The sequence below is a fragment of the Staurois parvus genome, unplaced genomic scaffold, assembly GCF_062004578.1.
Source record: "Staurois parvus isolate SC_StPar_1 unplaced genomic scaffold, SC_StPar_1.0 ptg002313l, whole genome shotgun sequence".
NCBI classification, from domain to species: Eukaryota; Metazoa; Chordata; class Amphibia; order Anura; family Ranidae; genus Staurois; species Staurois parvus.
In genome coordinates this window covers 36,520-56,758 of record NW_028320109.1, presented here as the reverse complement: position 1 = coordinate 56,758, position 20,239 = coordinate 36,520, and the positions used below count along the sequence as shown (strand labels likewise).

The following is a 20,239-nucleotide window of genomic DNA, read 5'->3' as shown; positions in this document are numbered from 1 at the left end:
AATGTCTGCGGCATCGTCCGATGTGACCTCTTTACCCCCCCCCCATACTGACTGACCTCCAATGTCTGCGGTATCGTCCGATGTGACCTCTTTACCCCCCCCCCCATACTGACTGACCTCCAATGTCTGCGGCATCGTCCGATGTGACCTCTTTACCCCCCCCCCCATACTGACTGACCTCCAATGTCTGCGGCATCGTCCGATGTGACCTCTATACCTCCCCCCCCCCCATACTGACTGACCTCCAATGTCTGCGGCATCGTCCGATGTGACCTCTATACCTCCCCCCCCCCATACTGACTGACCTCCAATGTCTGCGGCATCGTCCGATGTGACCTCTTTACCTCCCCCCCCCATACTGACTGACCTCCAATGTATGCGGCATCGTCCAATGTGACCTCTTTACCTCCCCCCCCCCATACTGACTGTCCTCCAATGTCTGCGGCATCGTCCGATGTGACCTCTTTACCTCCCCCCCCCCCATACTGACTGACCTCCAATGTCTGCGGCATCGTCCGATGTGACCTCTATACCTCCCCCCCCCCATACTGACTGACCTCCAATGTCTGCGGCATCGTCCAATGTGACCTCTATACCTCCCCCCCCCTCCATACTGACTGACCTCCAATGTCTGCGGCATCGTCCGATGTGACCTCTATACCTCCCCCCCCCATACTGACTGACCTCCAATGTCTGCGGCATCGTCCGATGTGACCTATATACCTCCCCCCCCCCATACTAACTGACCTCCAATGTATGCGGCATCGTCCAATGTGACCTATATACCTCCCCCCCCCCATACTAACTGACCTCCAATGTATGCGGCATCGTCCAATGTGACCTATATACCTCCCCCCCCCCCCCATACTGACTGACCTCCAATGTATGCGGCATCGTCCAATGTGACCTCTATACCTCCCCCCCCATACTGACTGACCTCCAATGTATGCGGCATCGTCCAATGTGACCTCTATACCTCCCCCCCCCATACTGACTGACCTCCAATGTATGCAGCATCATCCGATGTGACCTCTATACCCCCCCCCCCCCATACTGACTGACCTCCAATGTATGCGGCATCGTCCAATGTGACCTATATACCTCCCCCCCCCCCCCATACTGACTGACCTCCAATGTATGCGGCATCGTCCAATGTGACCTATATACCTCCCCCCCCCCATACTGACTGACCTCCAATGTCTGCGGCATCGTCCGATGTGACCTCTATACCTCCCCCCTCCATACTGACTGACCTCCAGTGTGCGGCATCGTCCAATGTGACCTCTATACCTCCCCCCCCCATACTGACTGACCTCCAATGTATGCGGCATCGTCCAATGTGACCTCTATACCTCCCCCCCCCATACTGACTGACCTCCAATGTATGCGGCATCGTCCGATGTGACCTCTATACCTCCCCCCCCCTTACTGACTGACCTCCAATGTCTGCGGCATCGTCCAATGTGACCTCTTTACCTCCCCCCCCCATACTGACTGACCTCCAGTGTGCAGCATCGTCCAATGTAACCTCTATACCTCCCCCCCCCATACTGACTGACCTCCAATGTATGCGGCATCGTCCGATGTGACCTCTATACCTCCCCCCCCCCATACTGACTGACCTCCAATGTCTGCGGCATCGTCCAATGTGACCTCTATACCTCCCCCCCCCATACTGACTGACCTCCAATGTATGCGGCATCGTCCGATGTGACCTCTATACCTCCCCCCCCCATACTGACTGACCTCCAATGTATGCGGCATCGTCCAATGTGACCTCTATACCTCCCCCCCCCATACTGACTGACCTCCAATGTATGCGGCATCGTCCGATGTGACCTCTATACCTCCCCCCCCCATACTGACTGACCTCCAATGTCTGCGGCATCGTCCCATGTGACCTCTTTACCTCCCCCCCCCCCCCCATACTGACTGACCTCCAATGTCTGCGGCATCGTCCAATGTGACCTCTTTACCTCCCCCCCCCTATACTGACTGACCTCCAATGTCTGCGGCATCGTCCAATGTGACCTCTTTACCTCCCCCCCCCATACTGACTGACCTCCAGTGTGCAGCATTGTCCAATGTAACCTCTATACCTCCCCCATACTGACTGACCTCCAATGTCTGTGGCATCATCCAATGTAACCTCTATACCTCCCCCCCCCCTGCCTGCTCCTCCAGTGTGCGGCATCATCCAATGTACCCTCTACCCCTCCCCCCCCCCCACACCTGCTCCTCCAGTGTGCGGCATCGTCCAATGTAACCGCTACCAAACCCCCCCCCCCATACTGGCTGACCTCCAGTGTGCGGCATCGTCTAATGTAACCTCTACACCCCCCCCCCCCCATACTGACTGCTCCTCCAATGTCTGCGGCATCGACCAATGTAACCTCTACCCCCCCCCCCCCATACTGACTGACCTGCAGTGTGTGGCATCATCCAATGTAACCTCTACACCCCCCCCCCCACGCCTGCTCCTCCAGTGTGTGGCATCATCCAGTGTAACCCATGCCCCCTTCTGCACTGCCTGCTCCTAGTGTGTGCGGTGTCAAACAGTGTGACTGCTGCCCCATCCAATGTAACCCATGCCCCCCCCCATTTGCACTCAGTGCTGTTCCCCTACACTACCTGTTCTGCAAACTTACCCTCCCATATAACCTGCCATCCAATGTGGTTCCTGCTACACTACTTGCTCTGCCATTGGCATCCCATATATCCCCTCCCCCAATGTGTGCAGTGTTATCCGGTGTAAATCCTGCACCACGGTCTGCTATGGTGTCAGTACGGACATTCATAGGAGGTGTGAGAACCCGACTCCCCCATTATATTTCCACCTGTCATCATATTGGTCACTTTTAGTCTGCCTTGTAATCCTGCCCATCATTGGTGAGCAGATTGTGGCTTCTTGCATGCCACGTTCTGGAGATATCGATGTCATGTATGAAGCGTGTACTGTGTTACAATGGGTGTCTCTATGTGGTGTGTTCCTTCTTGTAGGAATGATGATCTACAGCGGGCAGAAGAAGAGCAGTGGAGCAGACTTTATGTCCTTCGGTTTGGTGGGAGGACGGCCGGAGTTCAGGTGAGGCCTTCAGCTTCGAGGCAACTTAAAACCCACAATTTGTGTTGCTTTGGTGCTTCCCCTATTTGATTGAGGCCTTCAGCTTCGAGGCAACTTAAAACCCACAATTTGTGTTGCTTTGGTGCTTCCCCTATTTGATTGAGGCCTTCAGCTTCGAGGCAACTTAAAACCCACAATTTGTGTTGCTTTGGTGCTTCCCCTATTTGATTGAGGCCTTCAGCTTCGAGGCAACTTAAAACCCACAATTTGTGTTGCTTTGGTGCTTCCCCTATTTGATTGAGGCCTTCAGCTTCGAGCCAACTTAAAACCCACAATTTGTGTTGCTTTGGTGCTTCCCCTATTTGATTGAGGCCTTCAGCTTCGAGGCAACTTAAAACCCACAATTTGTGTTGCTTTGGTGCTTCCCCTATTTGATTGAGGCCTTCAGCTTCGAGGCAACTTAAAACCCACAATTTGTGTTGCTTTGGTGCTTCCTCTATTTGATTCCGTACCGATAATCAATAAGACCCTTAATCACGGACAAAAGGTCTGTTCTTGGTGTTTATTTACCTATTGGCAGACGATGGTCACTCTCCTACTGATATTTCAGGTTGTCCTCTTTTATCTTCTTCACAATTTTCACATCCCTTACTACACTTTTGTCTGAGTTTGCAGAGTTCCTCCGGTGTTTCATGATTTGTGATATCTTATTGCAGGTTTGATGCCGGTTCAGGAATGGCGACAATCCGTTATCCTATTCCTATCAGCCTGGGTGAATTCCATACCATAACACTGTACAGGAACCTGAACCAAGGATCACTTGTGGTGGACAACCAAACTCCCATCAATGGAACGTCTCAGGTAACAGGCTCACTGCTCCTCAATACACACTTCCATGAGAGTGACCTCTTTTATCACAGAACACAAGGTGGAACTCTGCAGCTTACAACCCATAATTCTCTTAGCAAGGTCTTGTTGGTTTCTCTGGAAATGGGTTGCTCTGATTGGATTTTCTGCATTTCAGGGTAAATTCCAGGGTCTGGACCTGAACGAGGAGCTCTACCTAGGAGGTTATCCTAACTACGAGGTTGTTTCTAAGACTGGCTTGAGCAAAGGCTTTATTGGTAAGGAGAAATCCATCCACCAGCTTTCTCCGTAACGGTCATATATGCCACTATCCGGCTGATGGACTCTACTTCATCCATGGCCTTCTTTCTCTTTCTCAGGCTGTGTCCGGCAGCTCATTCTGCAGGGAGAAGAGGTCATTTTCAAGGATCTGGATCTGAGCACCAATGGCATCTCTAACTGCCCGACTTGTAGAGACCGACCTTGCAAGGTACGACCAAAGGCAAAGAGCCAGGCTTTCCCAAGTAAAGCCATTGTAACTGTCAATAAGTGGAGCTCATATACGTACTTCCAATATACTAAGATGAGCTGGACACACATTTCTCCTTCTTTGCCCATATTTTCTGTATCTCTTTGTGATTGGGCTCGGTCAATCATTGTGAGGTCTCTTGGTTGAATTTTATTCTCCTGTTGAGCTGTCCTTTGCCTCCAGGTTTTATTTTTCTTCCTCACTCTCCTGGTACCTAGAGCTTTTAACAAGACTTTTCAGTGATTTTGCACCTGATAATGTCTTTTACGATTTTGTTTTTTTTTAGAATCGTGGAATCTGTCGGGATTCAGAGAGCAGCAGTTATGTGTGTGAGTGTCCTCCTGGCTTTGCTGGCAGTAACTGTGAGCACTCCCAGGCCCTGCACTGCCATCCAGGTACTTCCTGTGAAATGAAAATGGTGTCTCATACTTCCAGTGCCTCACAGCCCCTCTCAGCATTTTCTACTTTCTCCTACAGGTGCCTGTGGACCTGAAGCTACCTGCATCAATCGAGCCGATGGGTTAGGGTACACCTGCCGCTGTCACCTGGGCAAATCTGGAGACAAATGCATGGACGGTATGTGACCTGCTGGCCCAATACACACACTCTTCATCATCGTACCTAGAGAGCTGCAGACTCCATTTGTTAGATATTATTGATTAGCTTTTAAGCAATATCCCACCCACTTACATAGAGATGTCCATTTTTCCTAACAGGAGTCATGGTGAACACGCCGTCATTCAATGGAGAAACGTCTTTCATCTCTTACCCTCCTCTCACCAACATCCATAATGACCTGAGGGTGGATCTGGAGTTTAAGCCCCTCTCCCCAGATGGTCTCATCTTCTTCAGTGCAGGAAAAGGAGCTCCTGTGGAAGACTTTGTGTCTCTGGCCATGGCTCAAGGCCATCTGGAATTCCGCTATGAGCTAGGATCAGGTAAGCACTTGGACTGGATGATCTGCAGCACTCTGTCATATAGCTGAGCTTTCTAAACAAAGGATAAGAATGTTCTTTAATTACAAGGAGCTCTGATAACAAAATTAGGGGTTCAGCGGTTTAAAGAATGTTACAACCTAATGATAATTACTGATCCAAGCTGACTGGGAAAAGGCTCATTCCCACCGCTGCAAAAACAGATGTTCACCACAGACCAAACTCATCGCAGTATTGTCCATCCCGGACCATTCCCCAAGTGCCTCATCAAGTGTAGTGGACAGTATATGGTGTACATGGAGAAACCCCACACAGGAATACACCAACCCTAGTTTATAGTCAGTAACACGGAACAGTTGGTGGGACACTTCTTCTGCAAACTGGACTGAAAGAGATGATGGAAAAAACAAAAACTTCAGAGATAAACGAGAGAAATAATTCTGTGAATGTAAAATCAGAATGTTTATTACGCTGAAACAGGTTAAACTGAGGGGGAGGGGAAATGTTCACCAGTGTCATATTCAGTATTATGAGGATGATAAGGAACATTCAGTGAGCAGTCATTAGACATCACAGTTATAGGATGGGAAGCCATGACATTTCTCTGTTCTGTCTTTAGGCTTGGCTATCCTAAGAAGTGCTGACCCCATCCCTCTGGGACAATGGCACAAAGCATCTGCAGAGAGAGTCAATAAGGACGGAACTCTCCAGGTTAATGGCGGTTCACCAGTGAAGAGGTCTTCTCCAGGGAAAAGTCAAGGCCTCAACCTGAAGACACAGATGTACCTCGGTGGTGTGGACAGCAGTGTGGAGCTCCCATCTGCGGTCAATATCACTCAGCCGTACCAGGGCTGCATCGGAGAGGTGAGTTCCTTGACCACATTCAATGCTTCCTTTCCATGGTAGATACAACATCAGAAGGTGACCAGAAGCTGCCAGTCCAGAGATATCTTTCAGCGCACTATGCCAACATGTCTTCTTCCAGAAGTAACGGATCTCAGTTCTGATGATACGGCATATTGGAAGGGGCAGCAAAGCTTTTATGGCATGACTGTATTTCATCGTGATTTTTATTCTTGGATTGCTTGTAATAGTATTCATTGCCACAATAATATATTCCCCGTTGCCATGATAATACACATTTTGTCTGAGGTTTGCAGTCAGATGTAGTTGATTAGGTTCGGGGGAGGAGTCAGATCGCTGGAATAACTTCTCTTTGTTTTATCTCCTGTAGGTTTCCATCAATAACAAGAAAGTGGACATCTCTTACAGCTTCCTAGAAAGTCAAGCTATCAGCCAGTGCTATGACAGCTCTCCGTGTGACCGCATGCCATGCCTGCACGGGGGAACATGTATGCCCACCGGGGAATACGAGTACCAGTGTCTGTGCCGCGATGGCTTCAAAGGTGAGAAGACAAAATTGCACAGAAGTTCTCTTCTACCGTGAATGAATCCTACTGATGTCATAGAATGTGTCTGATTGGTTATAAGGTTTTCCTCCTGACAACCAATCAGCTTTTCCTTTTCCATGCTCATGTCTAGCATAGTGACAGAAGCTATATAAGATGACACGGGTCTTTAGTCAGACACCCCATAGACATCTCCTCTATGGTGAACAATGCCTTCTGTAGTCCAGCAACACAAATAAAAGGTGTTACCAGACATTTCCTTGACATAGCTGGCTTCTACAGTGCAGACAAATTTTGCAAACATAAATTTTGCCTAACTTTCCAGGACCATGATTGGTTTCTGGTAATGCTAAGCCCCACCCCTTTCTTAGCTGACTTTGGAGTGTAGCCAAACTTTGAGGCACAAAGAAGACCTTGCGTGACATTTCATGAACATAATGGAGTTCCATCACCACCAAGTCTTGTCCATTGTAGAGAGCCGCATGGCCACTTCACACATGGAGAGGAAGTATATGAACCAACAATTCATACATGACCCAACCCATCTGTATAGCAGCCAAATGAGCTATCAGCATAGTAGTATGTTTGGATTTACGAGAACTCCCTACAAAAGAAATCCCTCACAGACATTGGGAACCTTAAAAAAAATCCATGTAGAGCCTTGGTGGGTACAGAATCCAGACAAGTTGGGGAACCACAGCCAACTATGTTTCATCATCAGAACCAATCCTTGAGAGTCCTGGGGCTACTAAAGGCTTTTCAGGCAGTCTGAACCTTGACATGAGCTCAGGAGGCTTCCCTGGTTGGCTTTGTATTGGTCTTGGTGTCTCAGGCTGGAAGCTGACCAAAGTGTGACCACAAATCCTGATGTTTTTCATCTTTTAGGTGATCGCTGTGAATCTCATGAAGATCGCTGTCAGATACAAAATCCATGTATAAATGGGGGCGTGTGCAAGGACAACCGATGTCACTGCCCAGAGGGCTTTTCTGGAACATACTGTGAGGCAGGTGAGAACCGGGAACGATGTTCGTTGTAAGGGAAGCAGGACCCGTACATACTCAGATTTCACAGACACTACAACTGCAATGCTTGCTACAGACCAGCTCTGTAGGGCTCTCCTTGATCAGAAGTGTTGTGCTTGCTCTCTCCTGCACGTTTGTCTCTGTAATCACCTTTCCCTCAGTATCTGTGGAGCCATACGTAAGGTGCACATACTGATCTTTGTCAGATTAAGGGCTTGTTCACACTTTTGTGTCCAGGGGCGTGGTAAAAATAAATGAAAAATGTAATACTTACCTTTCCATAATTTTCCTTTTCTGGTGCCTATCCATGGCAGGATACATATGGCGTGTGCTGCCATGGAGACACCAAGAAAGACAGTTGAGCCGTGGTCTTACCGCTCTCCTAGTCTGCCTTCCTAAACGCAACACAGCACAGAAAAAATAAGTTCAACGGAATGGGGGTGTTTTGTAGCTACATGCAAGACACAGAGCTGTGGTGTTGTGGTGAGCGCAGATCGCGTTTTGAAGGGGCAGCAAATGTAAACACGCCCCGGGAGTTACGGAAACAGGCGGAGTTCTCATCTCTTGATGGGGCAAATCTTGAAGATTTGCCCCATGTATGACACTCTGGAATAGGTGTAGATTGTGGAGCCGTTGATAAAAAGGTCAGAATTAATACTTTCCCCGTTTTTCCATGACAGACATTGAATCCCATTTTTGAAGCTGCTCTGGATAATTTCTCCACCAACTTTCCATAATCCAATAATTCCTGAGCTACAGCTAGATTTCCCGCTTCACAAGGACTCTCAACCAATCACTTAGCAGAGAATTTACTCCACCCAAAGTCTGGTGTAATCAAATGTCAGCCTTGGGAAGTCTGTCCTTTGGCGGACTTCCCAAGGCTGATTTCCCATCTCAGTCTTCTACATTTGGGTTCTCAAAATAGTCCTGTCAGACTTTAAAGATGTATTCTAGGCATGGTACATATGTACATGTAATCGTGGAAGTGGACACCTCTACTACGCCACTACTACAGTGATCTCCACTAGCTTTTGGCGTCCATACCAAATAGTCGACCTGATCCATTGTGAATACAGGAGGTTGGCCAATGGGCATGGTTGCCATTCAGAGAATACTTTTAGTTTTTTGAGTATGGGACAAAATGAAGAGCAAGATGTCATAGCCCCACTTCTCCATGTCATCCAATCAGAGAATGATTTGCATTCATTCAGAAAATGGAAAGCGTTCTCTGAATTGCAACTGTGTCAAGTGGCCGACCTCCTGTATTCACAATGCATCAGGCTGGCCGCATAGCACAGGACCCGGATGCAAGTAAAGATCACTGTAGGAGCTGGGTCTACTTTGGTGACTTCCAACTTCAAGGGGCGTTGGCCAAGTATGGTATACTGTATACGTAGTTCCAAGCTGGACCAATGTAAATATTTCTAAAATACACTGTGCCTGGGATCCATCTTTAATGGTTGTCCCCTTACAAGCCCCTTCATGAAGTTCACGGTGTATTCATAGAACTCGCAGCAGACTCTTATTAAAGTGTCACTTGTATTTTGGAGTCTTTATCAAGATCTCTCCTTTAAGCCCAGGCCACATATGATGCAGTACATTATCCAGCACACAGGGGCTCATTGTGCATGTGAAAGGGAGCCCACTATGGAGAGAAGTCTTGTATTGTCTTCTACCTCTTCTGAGGGGGAGATTTTACACCCGTAGGTGGTAGTCTTGGCCATCTCATGGTGCCCACTATGAGGAGAAGTCATGTATTGTCTTCTACCTCTTCTGAGGGGGGAGATTTTACATTTGTAGGTGGCCTTGGTATTCAGGAAGTGGGTGGCGGTAGTCCTGGCCATCGTCGCGTTGCCCAATATGAAGAGAAGTCTTGTACTGTCTTCTCCCTCTTCTGAGGGGGGAGATTTTACACCCGTAGGTGGTAGTCTTGGCCATCTCATGGTGCCCACTATGAGGAGAAGTCATGTATTGTCTTCTACCTCTTCTGAGGGGGGAGATTTTACATTTGTAGGTGGCTTTGGTATTCAGGGAGTGGGTGGCGGTAGTCCTGGCCATCTCATGGTGCCCAGTATGAAGAGAAGTCTTGTATTATCTTCTTCCTTTTCTGAGGGGGGAGATTTTACACTCGTAGGTGTCTGTGATCCTCAGGAAGTGGGGAGTGATAGTCCTGGCCATCTCATGGTGCCCAATACGAAGAGAATTCTTGCACTGTCTTCTCCCTCTTTGAGGGGGGAGATTTTACCCCATAAGGTGGTAGTCCTGGCCATCTCATGGTGGCCCAATACGAAGAGAATTCTTGCACTGTCTTCTCCCTCTTTTGAGGGGGGAGATTTTACCCCATAAGGTGGTAGTCCTGGCCATCTCATGGTGCCCAATACGAAGAGAATTCTTGCACTGTCTTCTCTCTTTGAGGGGGAGATTTTACCCCATAAGGTGGTAGTCCTGGCCATCTCATGGTGCCCAATATGAAGAGAAGTCTTGCACTGTCTTCTCCCTCTTTTGAGGGGGGATATTTTACCCCATAGGTGTTAGTCCTGGCCATCTCATAGGGCCCAATATGAAGAGAAGTCTTGCACTGTCTTCTCCTTCTTCTGAGGGTGGAGATTTTACCCCATAAGGTGGTAGTCCTGGCCATCTCATGGTGCCCAATATGAAGAGAAGTCTTGCACTGTCTTCTCCCTCTTTTGAGGGGGATATTTTACCCCATAGGTGTTAGTCCTGGCCATCTCATAGTGCCCAATATGAAGAGAAGTCTTGCACTGTCTTCTCCTTCTTCTGAGGGATGGAGATTTTACCCCATAAGGTGTTAGTCCTGGCCATCCCATGGTGCCCAATATGAAGAGAAGTCTTGCACTGTCTTCTCCTTCTTCTGAGGGGGGAGATTTTACCCCATAAGCTGTAGTCCTGGCCATCTCATGGTGCCCACACTGTGCTCTGTAGATTAGCAGCTTTGCCAAGTCTGTGTTGTTAATGAGCTTATTTGCACTTGTACAGGAGCAGCTTCTACAAACCTGGGAAGATGGAGTTCACGAAGGGAGTGGGGGGAACGGTATGTATCCCCAATTTATTTTATCTTCTTTATATCTTGAGATAGGGTGCTCTTTGTGGTCATTCTTTAATACAGGGGGATGGGTGGATAGAGATATAGGGGATGGTGTGTATTTTCAGTGAGTCCTTGTAATATTGACATTTTCCTTTAGCTATGGTGAGGAAGTCAGGACTCACTGGTAGGGTGTTCCGATGTAACCTCACCCAATAATCAGACCGGTGCCTGCATACGATCCCCATTCATCAGACTCTCCCTCTGCTAACTTCTTTGCTGGACCAGTTGTGTTTCTTCCTTCCAACTTGGGGTGACGGTCCCTAGCCTTTAACCCTTTCTGCATGAAGTCTCCAATGATTGGGTCATCAAGGTCTCATGTCCAACTATTTCCACCAATCACACACTTTCCATATTTTTGTTTTTTTTATAGATGCACCGGGAGTATATGGGTCATACTTCTCTGATGACTCTTACATAGCTCTACCCAGGCAGATGTTCCCTCGCAGGTAAGAGGCCCCGTCTGGCTGCTTCTACAAAGCATGTTGACTTCACAGACTTCAGGACTTGTCCCATCATAGTGAGAGTTCAGAATCTTCCGCCTTCAGGAACGTCTTCTGGGCTTGGAAACATTGACCTGAAGGGGATTTTCTGAGAACTTCTGCTCAGAAAGATGCAATCACCCCATTTCTCCAGATCCAGGATGGTCTATGACACCACAAAACCATAAACGAGAGCGGCCGCACCAGGCTAGGTCTAGTCTGTCCTTTATGACATGTATTAATAATCTGCATAAAATATACTCACAAACCATGTAGAAATGGCAGCATATCAAGCTACTAATCCATAGGACAGGAGTTCATCAGACTCTGAGTTCTCCAGAGCTAAGAAGCACTCCAGCCTGGATCCTAGCTGGGTTACGCGTTCCCTGAGATTTGGCCCTGATGAAGAGCGTTTAGCCCTTGAAACACGTAAGTCAGCTAGGATCGCAGTTGGATAAGAACAAGTGCGCCAGATACCCCTCCTCTTGTAGGACCCTGGTTGGAGTTCTTCTAAGCTCGGAGTATGCTCTGGGTACTCCTGTGCTATGGATTAGTAGCTTGGATCACCGTCATTTCTACATGGTTTGTGAGTATATTTCATGCAGATTATGAATACATGTCATACAGGATATTGCACTAGGATGGTGCGTCTTCTCTCGTTTGTGTTTTTGTAGTTGTTGTTTGGGACAACCTCAGTCCCTAAGAGGGCATCCAGGTCTGAAGTATCTCTGTGGCGCTACACAAGCATTACATATGAAGATTCGCCACTAGCCCACCACACTTATGTGCAGGACCTGTCGTTTTGTTTGGATAGAGTCTATGACAGCAATGGGCAAAACTACGGCCCACGGGCCGTATACGGCCTGGCGGACCTTTTAATCTGGCCCGCGGATGTGGCTGTCAGGATGTGTGTAGGCGGGGCAGCGTGACGAACGTGAGGGGAGGGGAGCTAGGCTCCTCTCACAGTCCGCCCTGGAAGACCGGAACGGCGCGGGAACACGGCGAGAGGAACGCGCGGAGCAAAGGTAAGTGAATGACACAGGGGGGACTTGGCTTACCTACTTGGGGGGAATAGTACTATGGGGGATGAAATACTATATGGGGGATGAAATACTATAGGGATGAAATACTATGGGGGATGAATTACTATAGGGGGGATGAATTACTATAGGGGGGATGAATTACTATAGGGGGAATGAAAGTACTATATGGGGGATGAAATAATATATGGGGGAATGAATTACTATATGGGGATGATTACTATATGAGGATGAATTACTACTATGTGGGGATGAATTACTATATGGGGGATGATTACTATATGGAGGATGAAATTACTATGGGGGATGAATTACTATATGGGGGATGAATTACTATATGGAGGATGAATTACTATGGGGGATGAATTACTATATGGGGATGAAATACTATATGGGGGATGAAAATACTATATGGGGGATGAAATACTATATGGGGGATGAAATACTATATGGGGGATGAATTACTATATGGAGGATGAATTACTATATGGAGGATGAATTACTATGGGGGATGAATTACTATATGGGGGATGAATTAATTACTATGGGGGATGAATTACTATATGGGGGATGAAATTAATATGGGGAATGAATTACTAAATGGGGGATGAATTACTATGGGGGATGAATTACTATGGGGGATGAATTACTATATGGGGATGAATTAGTATGGGGGATGATTTACTATGGGGGATGAATTACTATATGGGGGATGAATTACTATGCTTACTATGGGGGAAATATTACTATACTTACTATGGATGACACATACATCATTCATCTACTCTTGGTCCGGCCCCCAGGTCCAATATATGAACCATTGCGGCCCTCAAGTCAAAAGTTTGCCCACCCCTGGTCTATGACATGACTTGGTGGTGGAGTACAACAATGGGGTCAGCTACACAGATAAATCCATGGCCACATTAACACGTGGCAGGGCAATCATTGACACGCAGACCAATAGGAGCCCTTGCTGGGGCTTACTGTGGGGATTAAATAGCAATATCCAGGTGGTTGCAATTGTCAGATGTTCTTTAACATCATATAATTATAAAACATTTGTACCTTTTTATCGTGTCATGTTTTACTCCGCTCCCACGTAGAAGTATTTGTATATTAGAATGCCAAATAAGTTCAATCTATTTCAGCCGACCAGATGCACCAGAGACGATCGAGTTGGAGATCCGGACAACGTCTACAGATGGCGTCATTTTTTGGCAGGGAATGGTATGTTTCTGCATTTTTTTACTTTGTCAGGTAACCCGGGCAGCCAACCAATAATCAGCCCTTTAGGTTCAGCTTCTGGAACATGTTACACGTTTCACCCATGTTTATGGTATAGCTGCATGCTCCAGCACATGTTCTCCTCGCAATCCTCAGAACTTGGCTTTTAAAGCAGCATTCATTCCAGATCTCCTCCATCTTTAAGGTTGTATTGTGCCCAAGGCTTCCGTTTTGGTTTGTTGTCGGAGGTAAATGTAGACCCAGCTAAGTCTATATGTAGAAGACACGTGAAGAGCCGCCATGGTTGGGTACAGATGATGGCGGACAGCAGATCATACATTTCTGAGATCTCTTCCATGCTGCCTTTTCTCCTGCTTTCCATACTGTTGAATGGCATTGGGAAGATGAGCTCCAGCGTTGTGTAGGGAATCCTGCACCATGCACTCATACTTCTCAGTATGTCACATTATCACCCCCGCCATATTGTTATGACAATGTACTGGAGCAGATAAGGGACAAAGTCCTCTGTACACATGACCTCAGAGAACTCGTCAACGTGTCTTTAATAGGAACTGTCAGGTCACATCCACACAATGGTACAATACAAGGTGCGGACAGGTCACATCCACACAATGGTATGAATCGAGGGATAGACGGGTCACGCCTGGGCAATGGTACGATACAAGGGATGGACAGGTCACGCCTGGGAAATCGTATGATACAAGGGGTGGACAGGTCACGCCTGGGAAATGGTACGATACAAGGGGTGGACAGGTCACGCCTGGGAAATCGTATGATACAAGGGGTGGACAGGTCACGCCTGGGAAATGGTAAGATACAAGGGGTGGACGGGTCACGCCCGGGCAATGGTACAATGCAAGGGGTGGACGGGTCACGTCCGGGCAACGGTACAAGGGGTAGACGGGTCACGTCCGGGCAACGGTACAAGGGGTGGACGGGTCACGTCCGGGCAACGGTACGATACAAGGGGTGGACGGTTCACGTCCGGGCAACGGTACGATACAAGGGGTGGACGGGTCACGTCCGGGCAACGGTACGATACAAGGGGTGGACGGGTCACGCCCGGGCAACGGTACGATACAAGGGGTGGACGGGTCACGCCCGGGCAACGGTACGATACAAGGGGTGGACGGGTCACGCTCGGGCAACGGTACGATACAAGGGGTGGACGGGTCACGCCCGGGCAACGGTACGATACAAGGGGTGGACGGGTCACGCCCAGGCAATGGTACAATACAAGGGGTGGACGGGTCACGTGTAAAAACCGCCATCAATGTAACTACATGCTGCCATGATTAAAGCCTCGATTTCCATCTCTCATCACGTTCCCCCCCCAGGAAGCCTTCTGGTCTCAGCATGGCCTGCATGATACTAATCAGGTACTTCAATCTTTTATGGGTCCATAATTCTGACCAAACAAAGGCCTCCGCCCCGTCACCTCAGGTCCGCCACCTCCGCTCCGTCACGATGATGGTTTATATAATGAAGCCAAGTGCACCAACACATACCAACCAATCAGAAGGCTGCAATCAGATTGCTCTGCGTTCCTGCACCCCGCCTCCACTCCTTGCACGGCGTTATAAACCCGAGGCCCTTGTTCAGTATTTGGACATAATATCGCTTCTGTCTGTGCAAAACAATAATCGCCCCAACTGCAGATTTAACATCACGCCGCTTCGTTGGCTGTATAACATCTCGATATTGGGCTTCTCGTGTCTGTAGGAATATGCAGAACGGGCCAATAGGAATAGTTCAGTAACCTCTCTCTCCTCCCCCGCAGTAGCGTCACTTCACACGGTTCAATCAATGTTTGTATTGCAGGAGGTAAGAGAAGGCGGCCGGGAGAGGACTTCATCAGTCTTGGCCTGAAGGACGGTCACCTCCTCTTCAGGTAAGATCTGTCCTGTGAACCGGCCCTCAGGGGTGGGATAAGATCGGAGCTGAGCCAATAGAAAGTGCAGGAAAGGAAGAGGTTGTCCATAGCAGACTCCTCCCATGTCCACCCCATCCATGTAACCGGAATGCTGCTATGCGATCTCTCCAGAGATTGTTTCCTCCCGCTAAGCAGCATCTCCAAACCACAAATAAAACAAAACTTTTATTGAACCTTTTAAAAATTAATTGATTGACCCCTGCGGGTCCTGAGAAGACCCTCCCCCACCCTTCCTAAAGGAGACGGGCGGGGCCAGAATCCAGGTATTGCTGTGTTGCCAGTGCAATAAAAAGCTTTGGCCAATGTGAAGCCTCTGATCCCTTTTTACCTATAATACAAACACTGCAATCTGATTGGTTGTTCAGGACCCCATACAGTATATCTGCCCTGCTGAGCTGCCAGCCCTCAGAATTCATACAGTTCTGGTCTCTTCTACAGTTACCAGCTGGGCAGCGGAGAAGCCAACATTATGACAGAAGATCCCATCAATGATGGTGAATGGCACAAAATCACCGCCATCCGGTAAGTGGACGTAGCTTTCATGATGATGTCACCCCCTGCCCTACACAACTGCCATCTGTTCCACTTCTGGAAGTCCAGTCCCCTGCTCTACACAACTGCCATCTGTTCCACTTCTGGAAGTCCAGTCCTCTGCCCTACACAACTGACATCTGTTCCACTTCTGGAAGTCCAGTCCCCTGCGCTACGCGACAGCCCTCTGTTCCACTTCTAGATGTCCAGTCCAGTCCCCTGCCCTACGCAACTACCATCTGTTCCACTTCTAGAAGTCCAGTGCAGTCCCCTGCCCTACGCGACAGCCCTCTGTTCCACTTCTAGATGTCCAGTCCAGTCCCGTCCCCTGCCCTACGCAACTGCCATCTGTTCCACTTCTAAATGTCCAGTCCAGTCCCCTGCCCTACGCAACTGCCATCTGTTCCACTTCTAGATGTCCAGTCCCCTGCTCTATGCAACTATCATCTGTTCCACTTCTGGAAGTCCAGTCCCCTGCGCTACACAACTACAATCTGTTCCTCTTCTAGCAGTCCAGTCCCCTGCGATACGCGACAGCCCTCTGTTCCACTTCTAGCAGTCCAGTCCCCTGCCCTACGCAACAGCCCTCTGTTCCACTTCTAGCAGTCCAGTCCCCTGCGCTACGCGACAGCCCTCTGTTCCACTTCTAGCAGTCCAGTCCCCTGCGCTACACAACTACCATCTGTTCCACTTCTAGAAGTCCAGTCCCCTGCGCTACGCGACAGCCCTCTGTTCCACTTCTAGCAGTCCAGTCCCCTGCACTACACAACTACCATCTGTTCCTCTTCTAGCAGTCCAGTCCCTTGCGCCACATTCTACTTTTAGTAGTCCAGTCCCCTGCCCTATGCAACTGCCATCTGTTCCACTTCTAGTAGTCCAGTCCCCTGCGCTACGTGACTGCCATCTATCTCATTTCTGGTAATGCAGACTGCAGGGCGTTACACAACCACAGTCCATTCAGCTCCCAGTGATGCCCCTTCCTACGACCTTGTACATTACAGAGCCAATGTCCTGTATGGGCTGCTCAATGCCTGGAGAGCATCGTGTAAGGGGGAGATTGGCCATAAACTCTGCAAAGACAGAAAGCTCTAAAGATCAGGACTGAGAGATCGTTCGGAAGAACTGAAGGGAAGAAGAAAAAAAAAAAAATCTGTATTGACCAAGGCACCCAATCAGATCCCGACTTGACCGAGGCACCCAATCAGGTCCCGACTTGACCGAGGCACCCAATCAGGTCCCGACTTGACCGAGGCACCCAATCAGGTCCCGACTTGACCGAGGCACCCAATCAGGTCCCGACTTGACCGAGGCACCCAATCAGGTCCCGACTTGACCGAGGCACCCAATCAGATCCTGACTTTTACCATTACTGACCTTAGGAATAAACATGGTTGCCTGCTCAGGAATGGTGGCCACTTTCCTCCAGATGCAGTTTAATATACGGAACTGTGAGATATGATCCGCCTTTGTTCTCCACAGGGAAGGGAAGTCTGGATCTATACAGGTGGATGGTGAGGACGTCGTCTCTGGAAGTTCACCCGGTAAAAACATCATGGTGGACACAAAGGGGAGCGTTTACATTGGTGAGTTCGCACTGACAGATCACCATGCTCTTAGAAACTATGAAAGTTTATAGACAAAGGCCTCATCCTGCAGCTGAATGCTATTGGAGGATCATCCTCCACGTAGACAGGCTGAGTCCATGTACCCTTCCATCCTCCCACACGCAACACCAATGCTGCACATATATGACGTACGCAGCAAAGCTCCTTGTATAATGGTGGTACTCCTTCCTAGAATACAAGACTACAACTCTAACTTTCATGATAGAACCTGAGAGCAAACAGCACATCCTGACCCCTAACATGGGGGTGAAATACATGCGCGCACGCATGATGGGCAGGGAGGGAGACTGAGCATACAGCGGGATGACAGAGGCATGTTCATTGACCACACTATAATGGATCAGCATCCATGATTACCGTGGTCAGTACACCTAGGGGGGGACATAGGAACAGGCAGGATCAACCAGGTATTTTACAGCATAGACAGTGACAACTTACACCGCAGAAGTGCTGTGGTATTTAAAGCAGGGGTCTCCAAACGATGACCCTCCAGCTGTTGAAGTACAAGTCCCATCATGTCTTTGGGAGTCTTGCCTGTGGCGGTCAGAGTATTGTAAGGCCTCATGGGACTTGCAGTTCCTCAACACCTGGAGGGCCATAGTTTGGAGGCCCCTGCTTTTTTTTAAATTTATTTTTAGGGTTACAACCACTTTAAATTATTCAGATCACCAAACAAATTTTTGATAGGACATAAAGATCACCCAAATAAACACAAAATGCAGTTTTTAAATAATAATTTCATTTATTAGGGGGAAAGGTCCGTCCAAACCCCCAAGTTAAGGGTTATCTTTGATGATCTGAATCATTTAAGTGTGATAAATATGCTAACAGATCAGGAAGGGGGTAAATACTTTTTTTTTGCAGCACTGTAGCTACCTGTTCTAGGGTGCTGGTCCCTGCTGATCTGCCTCTCACATGTGACATCACATACAAGCACCTGGGATGGGTGTAAGAGGAGGATTGTGGGTACCAGCACCCCAGAACCGGTAGCTGTGTCTCACTGTATGTCTTCCTTGTGCCAACCTCTACCTATGGCAGAATTGACTTCTGCCGGAGGGTCAGTATGGCTGGGATACGACCTACCTATAACCTATCTGGGATGGTTGGGGAGATTACGACTGACCTGTTGAGAAGACCAGGACCATGAATGGAGAATGTCTCTGGTAGAAGTAAATGCCCCAATACAGAGAGTCTCCCTCTCTGACCACAACTTCTGTCCAGACAGTAACCATGACGGACAAGACCTTCTGTCTTACCGGTACGATCTCTGACCTCCTTTTCCTCTTGCGGCAGGCGGGGTTCCCGACGTACAGCTGACAACGGCTGGAAAGTTCTCCAGTGGAATCTCCGGCTGCATCAAGAACCTGGTGATCCTCAACGCCAGGCCCTCCGACCAGCTGCACCAGCCCATCGACTTGAAGCACAACGCCGAGTCAGGTCATAACACCAAAGAGTGCCCCTCGTAGGCGGAGACTGTGCCCCACCCCCGCAGGCCACGCCAGGGCAATCCAGACTATTCTTTATTTTTTTTTTTCCCTTCAAGAGACAATGACAAACCGAGAATCATTGTAAATGGTGCTTCTGCTGCTACCAAAAACCAGAGGTGGTGCTAAAGAAAAAAAAAAAAAGTATTTGGATTGCGCATCTTTGTATTACCTACACAGGATCTTCTTTTTAATTATTATTATTATTTTTTTGTAATGTCTTCAGATTTCCATGTGTTTTACAGCTGGATGAAGGAAATATGTATGTATTGAAACAGATGTATGTTTTTTAAAAAGAACCCCTAACCAAAAAAACCCCCCAACTCCTAACAGAACAGGCTGTATGTTTAATGTGGGGGGAGACGAGACAATCTATTCTTCACAATTATTGTGTATATAGAAATGGCCGGACAACGGCTGAAGCCCCAGACCTGGTCTTCATCCTGAGGGGTAGGCCCCATGTTCTATATGGCTGAGATTGGGGACGTGTGGTCTGGAGAGGGTTCCAGAACATTCAGGTCAAAGGAGAAGGTGCCAGGGGGTGTTACTCCCTGATCCCAGAGGTCTCATAGGCCGAGACGGGATGGAATTGAAGGGGGCGATGGGTCCTCTTTAGGATGGGGTCTTCTTCTACATCTCATTAGGTCTTGTACTGGCGGATGGCTTCTAACTTGGAACGATATTTATGTTATTTAGCTAACAGACACGAGTGTATTATAAAAAGGTGCATCGACTTAGTTCAGGTCAGATACATGATTTCCAATAAAATCATTCCTCTCCTTCGCTCTGCTCATTCCCCATCATTTGTCGCCCTATAATCACTCTTCATACAAGGATGTCAGCAAACCCCTCACCCATGGTGGGACCAATATCAAAAAAAAAAGCCAGACGCCAGTCCCCCATTCTGAAGCTACACCGTAGAGTTTCTGCTGATCTAGTAGAGAGGAACCAGGACCAATTCCCCCATACACAAGACTCCATAGCCGAGAA

At 48.4% G+C, this 20,239-nt stretch overlaps 1 protein-coding gene across 1 annotated transcript in view; it reads left to right on the top strand.

Annotated features, from left to right (window-relative positions):
- The window catches only part of HSPG2 (heparan sulfate proteoglycan 2), a 111,572-nt gene extending 91,540 nt beyond the window's left edge, over nucleotides 1-20,032 (top strand). The window contains 19 exon segments of the mRNA XM_089665739.1: nucleotides 3,001-3,085; nucleotides 3,781-3,925; nucleotides 4,089-4,188; nucleotides 4,291-4,400; nucleotides 4,726-4,834; nucleotides 4,917-5,015; nucleotides 5,156-5,377; nucleotides 5,994-6,238; nucleotides 6,609-6,780; nucleotides 7,669-7,791; nucleotides 10,804-10,823; nucleotides 10,825-10,858; nucleotides 11,283-11,358; nucleotides 13,580-13,658; nucleotides 15,498-15,519; nucleotides 15,522-15,567; nucleotides 16,048-16,131; nucleotides 17,620-17,723; nucleotides 19,059-20,032. Of these exon segments, the coding sequence (XP_089521865.1) occupies nucleotides 3,001-3,085; nucleotides 3,781-3,925; nucleotides 4,089-4,188; nucleotides 4,291-4,400; nucleotides 4,726-4,834; nucleotides 4,917-5,015; nucleotides 5,156-5,377; nucleotides 5,994-6,238; nucleotides 6,609-6,780; nucleotides 7,669-7,791; nucleotides 10,804-10,823; nucleotides 10,825-10,858; nucleotides 11,283-11,358; nucleotides 13,580-13,658; nucleotides 15,498-15,519; nucleotides 15,522-15,567; nucleotides 16,048-16,131; nucleotides 17,620-17,723; nucleotides 19,059-19,231 (2,048 nt within the window). The 3' untranslated portion in view covers nucleotides 19,232-20,032.
- The last annotated feature ends 207 nt before the right edge of the window (nucleotides 20,033-20,239 follow it).